The sequence below is a fragment of the Xiphophorus maculatus genome, chromosome 8 (assembly GCF_002775205.1).
Source record: "Xiphophorus maculatus strain JP 163 A chromosome 8, X_maculatus-5.0-male, whole genome shotgun sequence".
NCBI classification, from domain to species: domain Eukaryota; kingdom Metazoa; phylum Chordata; class Actinopteri; order Cyprinodontiformes; family Poeciliidae; genus Xiphophorus; species Xiphophorus maculatus.
Window position 1 is genome coordinate 15,515,493 of NC_036450.1, and position 13,475 is coordinate 15,528,967.

Genomic DNA, 13,475 nt, shown 5'->3' on the forward strand with positions numbered 1-13,475 from the left:
ATAGGTATTGATAAAACCCACGGTATTGTTAAACACGCCAAGTTCATCTATCAAAGGCAGCTGTGCAGCTTGATAGATACAGCTGCTGTAAGGGACACAAATTATCCTCTGCTCTTTCTGTTAAACATACTGGCATCTGACATACAAGTGTCTGGCTTCATGGATTAAATGGAGATAATAAATTTGATCCACTGCCCTGATTAAATAAACCTATAAGAATTGCGTTCCACTGGTTTTGGACACCTGCATGGAAGAGGATGAGTTTTTTTGGACGTTATATGAAAAGCTTGTTAAAAGAAATTCAATGAAGAGAAGCGAGGACACCTTGTGTGCCTCTCATCAAATCTCCTCTTTGTTCCACCCTGGATCAAATGGGATGAATTGGCACTCGCCCCAGATGAGAACTTTTAAATCCTACACACAGCAGTTTCCCAACTTTTCAAACAGCCTCCTGTTCTTGGAGAAAAGGATTCAGAACAGGGATTAACTCTTTTTTTTTTCTTCCTGGGTCCTCTTTGATAATGGCTGGGTAAACTGTCACATAATGACTGTCAGTGTCCCCTGGACTGGCTTTACCGGATCCTTTTGGGGTAAATATTTTTTTCAAATGTAAATGTAGCAAATCAGTATGAAAGACAGAAGACAGAATTAGGGCAATGTGTAAGAGAGACATACTTGCGCAGCATAATTCCCACCATAAGATTTCTCCCGTTCCTAACCATCTGATTGGTGATTATAGTTCTAGTTAAATTATGTTTAATTTATTCAAAATATGTCATTTATTGTATTCTACTTAAGTTATTAAGCAAAAACAAAAAAAAAACACCCAGAGATATCTCTGCTTACTGAAGCATTATAATAACAGTCTACAATGTTCATCTATACATCTTCACTTCTTCCTTGTTGTAGGACCGCATAAAATCTTCAGTCACTGAGTACCATTCTCCTTCCCCTTGGGCATCTGTAATGTGGTTGACTGTGAAGCTTAAACCTGTGTACTGAGAGAAACTCTGTGATAGATATTGTTTTGTGGAATTGTTTAATTTTCTGTTTTAAATGGGAACTTTGGTAAGAATTGGAATAGGAATTCTTATTTTCTTGTTTTCTGCTGTTTTGTGGCCATACAGGGAGCCTAGGTATTGTACCTTTTATTTTTTTAGATACAGATTTTTATTTTCAATCAGAAGGGGGGGGATTTGTGTTTACTGACATGGCCTTAGAGACCCTGAAGTTTATTGCTCTCATTCTTTTTGTCAAGTCATGTGTGAAACCCTGAACTTGTGAAAATCAATCACTTTTATGCTGAGCTGAGTTTTGTTAAAGTTTTTTACATTGTTTGTTGCTAGATTTATTTTATACATTTTGTACTTCAACCATTAAAAGAACCATTAAAAGGTTATTTCATAAGATAAGTTTGACTGCCTTCAAAGACCAAAACAAAAATTGAGATGCACAATGTGTAAGAGTTCTGAAATATAAATGTATTCAACTAAAACGTATGTGTTTCTAATATGAATTGTGCAATCAGAAATTAGCAGAAGTAGGCATTAGTATATCTGTGGAGGAAACAAAGATGCTTAAAGAAGATTAAAAAAAAAAATGAGGACCTTACCAGATTATCAGGTTTCCCATATGAGTAATCAGTGTTGCATGTAAAAGGTAAATGCCCAGCCTAACCACAAGGAACCTGCAGGGGTTGGAACAGCCTGTTTTCATGCACATCATGACTGATGCCGCTGTCTTATCTGATATCGCTCAGATGGTGTATCTCATCCTTCCAAAACATCAGGACCTGCTCTTACAGATCACATTCATTCTAAAACCAAAGCTTATTTTTCTTCTGATGTCTGGTTCTGGTAGGAAATATTCTAGTTAACTCCTCAGATGGCTCATATTTATATGTCAGGAGTAGGATTCATCTGCAGTTGTATGTGCTCAGATTGAGGTCAATCTATGGAGATTGTTGTTTCCTGTCCCATGATATCAAATGATCCTATTGTGGCAGTAGCTCTTGTCTCTATTTCTTACCTTTGAATTCACATCTGAGGGGAAAAAATATTTCAAAGAATTTAAAGGGGAATGAATTGTAAAAGTACTGGCATTCAGTGTTATTACTGATCTTCTTGACATAGTTTTTAAAGAAATGCTAAAGCAACAAAAAAATCTAAATATTTTTGTTGCCCAAAGTAATTAATCTTCAAAGGCTTTGCTCTGTCATATTCAAAACTTCAGTCAATATTTACCACTTGAAGGACTTTAAACATTTTGCCTCCTGCTAGTCTTTTGCCAGTCTCCTTTGGCCATTTTCTGTTGACTATATGACAAACAAGTTAGGTCAGATACATTTGAGACTGCTTCATGACATCATTTGTGCGAGGCATGTCAAGACCAGGAAAATCTTTCCAACAGTGTTTTCTCTTCTCACAAAGTTCCTTCACTACTTTCAAATCCATGCCAAGTTCAGTGTGGGAACGACAAACATCCCTCGTACCCAAGCTCTGAAGTGCCAGCAGCAATATCACACAGCAGGTCTCCTTTATTTTAGCCGTAGACTGTGCTCTGATAATGAACAGGATTCATTTAGAGCAGCACAAAGCCAGTGTTAGCTGTGGCCATGTCAACATGGTTAATAAGTCTCCTACAGTTGTCAGCAGGACGGGGAGGGATAGAGGAAAGACGAGCAGACTTAAGAAAGTGAGATAGAGGTGAAGAAAGAGGCACTTTAACAGACAGTGGACACAGACTGACATGCATGCAGTACTCCTATGTTTCCAAGGATTACGATTAACATTTTAACTTTTACCACAGTCTATTGTTCAATTGTGTTCTCAGAACTGATGATTCAACTGAATCACACAAGATGTAGACCAGAAGATTGCTCAGCAAGGAGGTGATTGCACGTTCCATAAGCCGGTCTTGCATTAGCTGCAACAAAATGGTCAAAGCATTATTGATCTCCATTTTTCTCTGGCCTTATCCAAACAAATTGGTACACCGATAACTCCAGGCATTTTAAGTCTAGTACTCCAAAACACCATTTCAAAAGGCAATAGTCTTTCCAAAATTGTCTAGTAGTGAATCTCTGTGCATACTATCACTGAATGATGAGGCATTTTTAGGGAAAATGCTGCATGAAAGACTCAGTACAATAAAATGGTGGGTATAAATGTAGTAACAGTATTGCTTTGAATAATCACAGTGGCTCAGTTTATCCCATTGGTTTTTCTAAAGTTGCTTGTCAAGAGTTTAGACTAATGTTGCATTGCTCAACAAGACACATCAAGCAATCCACCTTTTTAAAAGGAGCCTGAAAAGCACACTTTGTTCATCTATCACCTGGCATTTATATAGCACCAAACAGGAAATTGTGGTCAGCACAATACTTATTAAATTGATTTACTCCTCCTTATGCAGTAAGTATAAACTTATCTTATTTGGAAAGTTACAGTTTGACTTCCAAAATGGCTGCAATTCATATAAATTGTCAAATTTGAGTGTTTTGTTTAAGCAGGTAACACACAAAGTAGTATGTAAGCTCTACTTCTGTTTGTGGGCATGGATAAAATGAAATATGTTATTGCTAAAAATGTTAAGTTGCATTGCAATGAATAGATATCACCATAAGTACAGTCATTGGTGGAAAATTTGAGAGCATTCTCCTAATGTGAGAAGAGAAATAAATGCCAATTAATGAGACATAAGATATGATAAAGGGTCAGATAGATCTGTTATCCTTTTATGTCTTGTGGTCACCTCCCATTGACCTTTCTGTTGGGTCAGTTGAGATATAAGAGCATAAATTTAATTCAATGCCTCAATGATCTTCAGCAAAAGGTGTTCACTGCTTTATAAGAATGCAGTGTAAAACAAATGAGTTATTTTACTTTTGTCAGTATGTAATTTACAAAATTAAGTACGTTTTAATAAAGCTGAAATTAGACTTGGAGTCTGGTTTAGAAGGAAATGTAATGTATAACACCTGTCAGGCTGTCTTAAAGCTTTTTCTTTTGTTTTTATAGGTGAGCTCAAACTGTCAGTCTTCAAAGAGCGTGAAATACTCGTTGTCAGCGGTGAGTCATCTTAAAGGCTGCCCATATGGAGAGATCCTGCTTTTGTGCATCACTTTAAAAGCTGTGCACTACATGCTCCCTCTTCATACTTTGTTTGTGAACATTTTCAGTATTAAAAATATTGTAGAAAATAGACTACAGTCTGCAAACATAATTTGCTGAATGTAAATATTAAATAACCTACTTCAGATAACTGTTCAAAGCACAACAGGAGGCCATTAATGATAAAAAGCTTGGGTGGTGGTACATTGATTCAACAAAACTGTTTATTTTGGTTTCCCAGCAACCAACCCGGACACCCTTGTCTTTTTGTGTGGGATTCTCTATCTAACCACTCTGCATCCTTTTTCTTTTTCTCCTCCTCTGATTTTTCTGCTTCTATTTCATTTCTCAGTGCTAATCATTTGAGTAAAACAGAGAAACTGTATTACATATCAACTCTTGAAAATAATCAACATATAATATACATGCTACAAAAATATAGGTAAAACTTGTGCGTAACTATTAATGCAAACATTTTCATACGTAAATAATGAAAAAAAAACAGATGTTATTTGTCCTCATTTTTCAGAAATGACCAAAATGCCAAATCATTAGCTAACACAAAATCTAACATTTTGTAGGAATTCTAACTTTCATTGTACAGGTTTTTATGTACAAAAGCTGGAGAAACAAGGAGGAGCTTACCTCGCACAAAACACACCTCTTTGCTACTTTATGCACGTATCCTGTCATAATAAAGCCACAGAGTAGAGTATTAAATCACTTTGCTGGTGTTGGAATACAATTAAAATTATTTACATTATTTATTTTTTTTACATTATTTAATGATGCAAAGAGCATTTGAACTTATATTTTACAAAGCAAAAAAGAAATGTCTTATGTTTTTATTTCTGTCCTACAAAATGAATCTGCCAAATAAACATCCTCCAAGACTACTTATTCCCTCTTTTTATTGAAGGTCACTAATACCAGTATTGAATGTTTAAGGAGAAACATAGCATGGGACAAAATTAATATATATAAACCTTCAGAGCAGCATAAAGACTGTCACAGAGTAGGCTTCTGTCACCTGAAAAACATTTCCAGGATTAAAGGACTAATGTCTCAGCAAGACCTAGAGAAACTCATTCTTGCATTTATCTTTAGTTGTATAGCTTGCTGCCACAGTCTTCATAGGTCTGCCTAAAAGATCAGAAAGCTGCAGCTGATTCAGAACGCCACTGCATTCTCACTAAAACCAAATTGTTGACTGTATGGTGTGTTGTTTTTTTGTATAACTTTGTATTTTTATGATGTAAAGCATTTTTAACTGCCTTGTTTCTGAAAAGTTCTATACAAATAAACTTGATTGATTAATAAATATTTGTAATGTTGTGCTTTTCCTACAGTTTTGGAGGCAAGAGACATGCGGAGTGACTGCCAAGAGTCCTGTAACTCCTATGTTAAGGTATGTTTAGCTTTTCATGATAATACAGAAATCAAGTTTTACATAACCTGTATGATAAATGTTTGTACTTTTGTTTTTCAGGTTGGCAAGTTTCCTGACAGTGATCCAAAGGGAAGGCAGAAGACTCCGATGGTTCCTCAATGTAGGAATCCCATCTTTTTGCAGACTTTTTACTTGTAAGCATTCAATTAGTTTGTTGAGCAATTTCTTTTCCAAACACAACATCATTAAATGATATTTTCGGTGCTGTGCTATGAAAAGATTAGTTGTTTTCACCAACACACACATAGTATTTATTACATTTTACCCACTCAAATTTCTATTTGTCTCCTATGTAAAAACATGATGAATGTCATAAATGGGAAGAGTTTTGCATGAAATTATATATTCATTTTATTTTATTTCTAGTTTAAGACTTTTATAGTCTCATTGTTCCTGACAAATGCATTTGAAAAATTATGTGAACAGCTCATTATTTTAATGACAACATAATTTGAACCAATGGAAAAGTTCCATAAACTTCTATTTTGATTCAAATTCTCAGATAGTGTTTCACCTAATTTTAAGCAATGTTCAATAGCTGCCACCAGAAACTGATACCAACAGGGACATTTTGTCCATTTCTGCTCAAAGTCTGATAATTCACAATTCTTAAATGTAGCTGTCTTGTGCTTCAAACTCACTAAGCAAATTCTTGCATTTTGCATGTGTTATTCTATATTTGCAGTACAGTCAAGGAGGAGGACCTTCACAAGAGACTTCTCTTTACAGTTTGGAGCACCGACTCTACATCAAGGTACCTGCAGGAAAAATTTTAACATCTTGTGAATAACACAATTTAAGCAAGTGATAACAAACGGTGAAAATAACATAGATATATGTTTGGAAATTTATTGGCATAAATCTTTTTACCAGAGCAGTAAAATATACAGTTTTAATGTTTAAATTGCATGCAGGTTGTTTCTCACAGTGTTCATCTGTGACTAGTAATTGTCTTACTTTTGCTTTCCTCACTAAAGAGACTGACATTGACAAAGGTTTATTGGGTCTTTGTTTCAGTGAGTCAGATATTTTCCTGTGTATGTTGTATTAAGGATGCAGGCACAATGCCTTAATGTGTTCTGAAAGCACTGAACAAAACCATTCGGAGCATGTCTCATGTTGTCAAGAAAACTTACATAAAATGTTACGTACAGCTTGTAAATAAAGTGAAGAGACACAAATCTTATAGCAGTGACTTTAAGATTGTGGAATTATTTTAAAGATTAGGATTGGGAGAGTTTCTGGGACACAGATTAAGTGTGATTAGTTTAGTTCAGTCATTTTATCAAGTTGATGAAATTCCAAGATCATGCTCTCCAGGAACTTGATTTACTAAGTCGTGGAGATTTGTATACCCTATAGCATTTTGTGTGCGTTCAGTTTAAATTTTTATGCACAGCCAAAGAGAACTGCTGTTATTACAGAAATATTTTATAGATTAAGCTATTTATCACTTAGAGTATTCTTACACTAAAACATTTTCCTGCTTTGGCTTCTTCAGGCCGTATGTGTCTTGTACAATTAACCAAAGCAGAATCTGTTCAAGGCAATCTTACTTTTTCAGCTACAGAGAAGTCACATGACTGACATTATTCACAGTTGTTTCTGAAAATGAAAATCAAATTGCTTAGTCCACTGATATATGTGCAAGGACTTAATTTATATATAGTTTTCAAAGCTTGCTCCATGTTGTGAGAAATCTATGGACCTTCTGGTAAAAAGAGAATCATGTACTGTATACATTTAGAATTTCATTGTCTGCAATCATGGCTGTAAAGTTAGTCAGCAAACCTACACAATATTTACCAAGAATCATAACTGATTTCTGCAAGACTGACCTTCAACCCTGAAGCACCTGTGCTCATCACGGAAACAATAACAAGATCTAGTTGAAATATGCTTGTTCAACATGATCTGTCTTTATGCTGCTGAAGTCAGAAGTTGTGGGAAGCGATGCCTCCTCAGCAAATCCTCTGAAATACTCCTGAGCGTTTGCCAAAATGCTGCACCAGTCAAACTGAACTAATTCATTTCCTTTCTGTGATTTATTAGCAACATAACATTGAACAGATCTTGGAAATCATTTATTGTTTCAATCCGAGTCTCTGAAATCCATGAGAATCTTATATATGAAGATTTTATTTTTGTCATGGTTTTTCCAAAGACAAACATCATTCTTGTTGACATAGGAAAACTTGAGAAATAAATATCCATACACATGTACTCTTATAATCATAAATAAGTATTGACTAAAGGTAATGTTGCCATGGTTGCCACGGCTTCCCAAACCCCAAACCACGAAGAGACCAGACAACTTAGAGATGGAAATGTATTTACTTTATTTCAAAAAGATTACAAATTTGTCAGCAAATGCAATAAACCTACACTTTAAAGAAATAGTCCCCAACAATACCCTGGCCAGCAGTTTTCTTCACAAGCTATGCAAAGAAAACATTGATCATGTGGAAGAAGGTGCTCTTTTCAGATAACACGCAGATGTAACTTTTTGGCCTAGATGCAAAATGTTAATAAAAACAAACTCTGCAAATTACCCCACTATGAAACGTCATGCTGTGTGGACGCTTGTCCTCAGCACAATAAAGAAACTCGGTCGGTTCCTTTATTGTGCAGAAAACCTGTTAGAGGCTGCAAAATATTTATGACTGGGGTTGAGGGTTACTTTACTACAGAACAAACCTAAGCATGCAGCCAGAGCTTGAATAGAATGGCTTAGGTAATATCTTATTCATGTTAGAAAGTGCAGACCCATTTACAACTAAAAAGAGATTAAAAAACCCATAAACCCCCTTATAAACTAGAGATTTCTGTGTCTAGATATAAATGTTAGTTAGAAATATGTCCACAAAGATTTGTAGTTGCTGGCGAAGATAATTCTGATTCAGGGAGGGTACATGTTTCTGAAGGTTAATTGAACCTTCACACAAATAATGTCAAACTAATAATTCAATTAAAATATAATAGTAAGTATATAGTATTTAATTTTTGTTTGCTAGTGTTGGGTTAAATGAGTTAGAATTAAATAATGCATTAATTCCAGTGTTTATATATTATAGATGTTTTCATGAGAATACGTCAATACAGCTGTCCTCATTTCACAAACTGTCCAGAAAAACTGCTGGTGTAGTGTTAAAGTAACCTCCATACATACATGTATTGATCATAGCTGGGTGAAATGAATCCTGTTTAGTGTAGTAAACAAATATGTTAATGGATAAATATCCCTACTTCTATGTCTCATGACTCAATGCAATTTATGGGAAGAGGCCAGCTCTCAAAAATTAATCCATTTTGAAAGCGACCTTTCAGGCAATAAAAAAGCTATCCTATAACACGTTGCCACAATATTCAGACTATTACGATCTACTACACGATAGTGAAATGCAGTGGTAAGTATACACTCTCCAGGTTATATTATTTCAAAGTAGCATTCTGTATGAGTGAGCTGGTTTGTGTTATTAATGCATATGATAGTATACATTTATTGATGACCCTACAGTTCTTATGTTGCTGGTCAGTTCAGCCCTTAAACTGAGGTATCTCCAAGTAAAGGAATCAATAACCAATATACACTGAAAGAATGTTTGTTAGTCAGACCAAACATTAATTCCCTATAAATTAGGCAAAAGGCTTTCAGTGAAAATAATAGAGTCTCACCATTGTTAATTTCCCAACATTATACTTTTGGCAGCTACTACATCATTTTACTCCTTGCAAATGTAGTGTAGTGTTCATTTATCACAACTAGTTTGCCATCATAACAGCGTCAGCAGCTGCACTACACGCTTCCAGCTGTGAGCTTGTCGAGAACTATTTTTCTCATGTTTTTTCTCCCTATACATACACAGTTGCACAGACCACCCAAACTAAATATAGCAAAATTTGCTCCACACTAGCTTCTGATTCAATTACATTCAAAAATACCTTATTGATCCAAAATGAAGATTAAATGTTGTTGTTCATATTAATTTAAGGTTCTTCAAAAAGTTATAGGTGATGATGGCTGTGGGAAGGAAGAATCTGCTGTAGCAGTCGGTAATGCACTGAATTTGAAATGGGATTTGATCTAACCTAGTTTTTTTCTTAAATCAACAATCATCTACTTTGTTTTGTTTCCATTGAAGATGAGATAATTGTTTACACACTTTCCCACAAAGCAGTAAACCAGATCTTTGTATTCGGCTTCTTTACCATCATACACCCGACGACTGCAGAGTCATCTGAGTATTTCAGTGGATGACAGGAATCAGACTTGTGTTGAAAGTTTGCGATGTACAGACAGAAAAGGAGTTGTGAGAGTACAGTCCCCTGTGGTGCTCCTGTGCTGCTCACCATCTGGTTAAACGCATGACCCTTCAATGCAAAACTGTGATCTATTTGTCAGGTAATCATTAATCCATGTGATACTTGAGGCCTCCATCTGTGCCTTCTGAAGTTTTTGACAAAACAAATTGGGCTGAATTATGTTAAATGTTCTGGAGAAATCGAAGAACGTGTTTCTCGCATTGCTGCCTGGTTTGTCCAGACAGTGGGTTTCTTGAAGCAGGTGTATGATGGCATCTTTAACTCCAACTCAATGGCGATGAGCAAACTGCCGGGGGTCCAGATACAGGCTTGTTTGCTTGCTCAGATGGACCAACAGGAGTTTCATAATTTGGGATGTCAGGACAACATGAATGGTTGTAATTAAATATTTTCAAATTACATTTGTCCTCTACTTTAAATTTTATTTTTGTTTTTCACCAGGCTTTTATTACTCTGACAACATCACAAAAATGTTATGAATGAGTTTAATGCAAAAGATCTGGATAGCAGACATAAAAAAGGACCACTTAAATTATTAAAAATATAAATCTGACAGGTTTGATTTTTTTTTTTGTTTGCTTCATTTCTAGCTCGTGGTGGATTGAAAATGAATTTGAAGCGTCTGACCTGAGTTTGTTGAGCCCCTCAGCTCAGGGGTATTAATTGATTTTCATTCTGCTGATTTATTCTCTCTGATGTCTCTCAACATCAACAGAGTGAGTGTTCTGCTTGGTTGCATGAGTTTTGGCCTGCGCTCCCTTATGGATGCAGACAAGGTAAGTTTGAACAGAGATTTCAGCTCTAAAGCCGTTTTGTGCTGTTTTTCAGCTCTGTCCAAGTGTCTCCATCTGTTGTGTGTCTCATCCATCAGACCATGAATTTAAGAGTTTAATTCAGTGCGAATGAATTCCAGTGACCTCAATAGTTTGGAGGAAACACTTTTGGGTTAACAGTGTCACAGCACTGCACTGTTGCCTCTAGATACTGGAATGGGAACACAGTTTGACTCACTGAGCTTTCCTGCTTCAAGGTCAAAGTTCACACACTTTATATGCACACATTATTTTAATGTTTCAGGGTATATTGTATATAATTACATGAATTGGTGTTCATAACTAGCACCTATTTTTCTTTGGACACCAAAGACACATCAGCGTAAAGAAAACTTTGTGTTTTGCATATTCACAAAATGACACTACGAAATCAAAAATGCAAGTTTTCACATCTTATTTCCATTTGTTTCAGAAAACAATCTCTGCCACATTTTACTTAGTTTTCACAGAAGTTTAATAAACTATTTGTCTTTTCTAGAAGGACTGGTTTTCACCAGAGACATCAAGCGTTTTGGCGATTCATTTGTTAAGTTCAACAGAGCTCTACCACTAACTAAAATAAGTTAAAATTGAAAAGAAATGTTATATTGGTATAAACCACTTAAAATTTACTAACAGAAATTTACTAAATTCTGTCCAAACACTGAAAGTCAAATCACCCAAAAATTATTGCAAGAATTCAAGTAAATGCAATTCAGTTTACTTATGTAGTGACGATTCACAAATTGATTCAACAAATATCATTTTAAAGTACCTAACATGATGAACAGACCTAATTTAAATATGGGAATACATTGTCAGTTCAGTCCAGTCATAAAGACAGCTTCAGAGCTAATTACTTATTTTCCAGTTTGAGCCGATATATTAAGCAATGCAGTCAATTTCAGTTTAGTATTACAGCTAGTAAACCCTTTTCTGTCTAAGGAAACTCAACCATACGTGAGTATAATATACTTATTTTGTTTATTTGGATTTTCTGTTCCCTTACAACAAAAGTGTTTCTGTTTTAAATCTCAATTTTGCAGGGATTATTTAATCACACAATCCAAAAACATTATGATAATTAATGACTTAAATACTTACTTTATATAAGTGTGGGTAATTGTGTGTTTCATTTTTCTTTGTGCTGACTCTGAGATGACCTGAAAACCTCTTCAGGATGCACTCGACCTCTCGCCTGATAACTAAAACTGACTCCAGTCAGTGTGCAAACTAAATGCCCCAAAGCTGCTCATAATAAGGAAATGTTGCCTCCGATCCACTGACTAAACTTCGATTTTTGTCAGACTTGGATAAATCTCTTCTTTTTAAAGATTTGGTAATTTATTTGACCTTTTCATGCTGATTTAAACATTTACAATATGTCTTTGTAACCCTCCTGTCATGATTGTCCATCAGTTATTAGTATTGGAAGCAGAGACGATGCCACACTGAGGGATTGAGAGAACATGCATTGTGATGCACAACACTATTTTTCTTTTAAAACATAAAAAGACTGATTACTGCATGGACATTTGTAAGTTGTATTTACATTTACGGTTAGCACAGTTAGCGTGGTTAACATTATTAATTTAAAACATCCATCCCTCTCTGTATTTCCCAGAGAAAATTACTCTTACCTTTGGGAAAAGGCTGCCCTTTTCACAAAGAATAAAACAGAGCAATCTTTGCTGTAACGCCATCTCTCTTCCTTATATGAAATGGCATCGGATTAATTTGCCATTTTCCAATATAAGAAAATGTTCACAAGAGCATGTCATGTGGCAGACACCTCTGTTTAATGCCTCAAAAAGTAATATAAAAATGACTAAAAGTATGAAATAGTGGAGAAGCAAAATAAGCAACACCAGAATTGTTCTCTTTTACAGCACCTAGAAGGTGTCTGGAAAAACTATATTTTACCTCATTACTTTTGTACTTCCTCTTTATTTTTAAATACTTCACTGATAATTAAAGCAGCTTTAAGCCTTCATCCCATGATAATGGTTTCCTCGTATGAGTGTTGTAGTTGGTGCAATCTAGTAGTAGTAAGGCTTGGTGTGTTCACTGATTGGAAAAAGGTTATTTTGAATTTAAGGCCAATTCTCTTTGCCATTATTTTTGTTCCCATGCTTTGCAAATCCCTAATTAAGTTGTGTCTATATGTATGTATGTATGTATGTATGTATGTATGTGTGTGTGTATATATATATGTATGTATGTATGTATGTATGTATGTATGTATGTATGTATGTATGTATGTATGTATGTATGTATGTATGTGTGTGTATATATATATATATATACATATATATATATATATATATATATATATATATATATATATATATATATATATATATATATATATATTCATTTCAAAGCAATAAAATTAATTGGATATTATCAATGCACATTTTTGTCACAGTTATTTGCCATTACAACACAAAGTTATTTTAGCATTTAGATTTACACAGGAAATCACAGATAAATACATTAAAATCTTGCTAATGCTTACTGCTGGCTCCTCTTAGCATTTATCTCACTGAATATTTTATCAACTTAATATGCAAATCCGTTAGTTTCACCTTTGAGTCATGGGGAGTATTGTCTTCTCATTCTCTCCACTACATTCATTACTCTCCTCTGCTGTTGTGTTTCATTCATTCTTTCAAGCCAGTCCCCTTCTGTCTCCTCCACCTACTTGTTTGATTTTCAGAATCATTTTGGGCTTAAGAGAATGGGCTGATATTTTGGCAATTTCTTATCCTGACTGTC

The 13,475-nt window shown here is 34.9% G+C and overlaps 1 protein-coding gene across 1 annotated transcript in view; it reads left to right on the forward strand.

The window, feature by feature from the left end:
* Positions 1-13,475, forward strand: part of rgs3 (regulator of G protein signaling 3) — a 133,339-nt gene that overhangs the window by 2,839 nt on the left and 117,025 nt on the right. Inside the window, exons 2-6 of the mRNA XM_023338425.1 lie at positions 4,020-4,070; positions 5,462-5,520; positions 5,602-5,696; positions 6,248-6,316; positions 10,601-10,661. Coding sequence (XP_023194193.1) covers positions 4,020-4,070; positions 5,462-5,520; positions 5,602-5,696; positions 6,248-6,316; positions 10,601-10,661 — 335 coding nt within the window. The remainder of the gene's footprint in view (positions 1-4,019; positions 4,071-5,461; positions 5,521-5,601; positions 5,697-6,247; positions 6,317-10,600; positions 10,662-13,475) is intronic.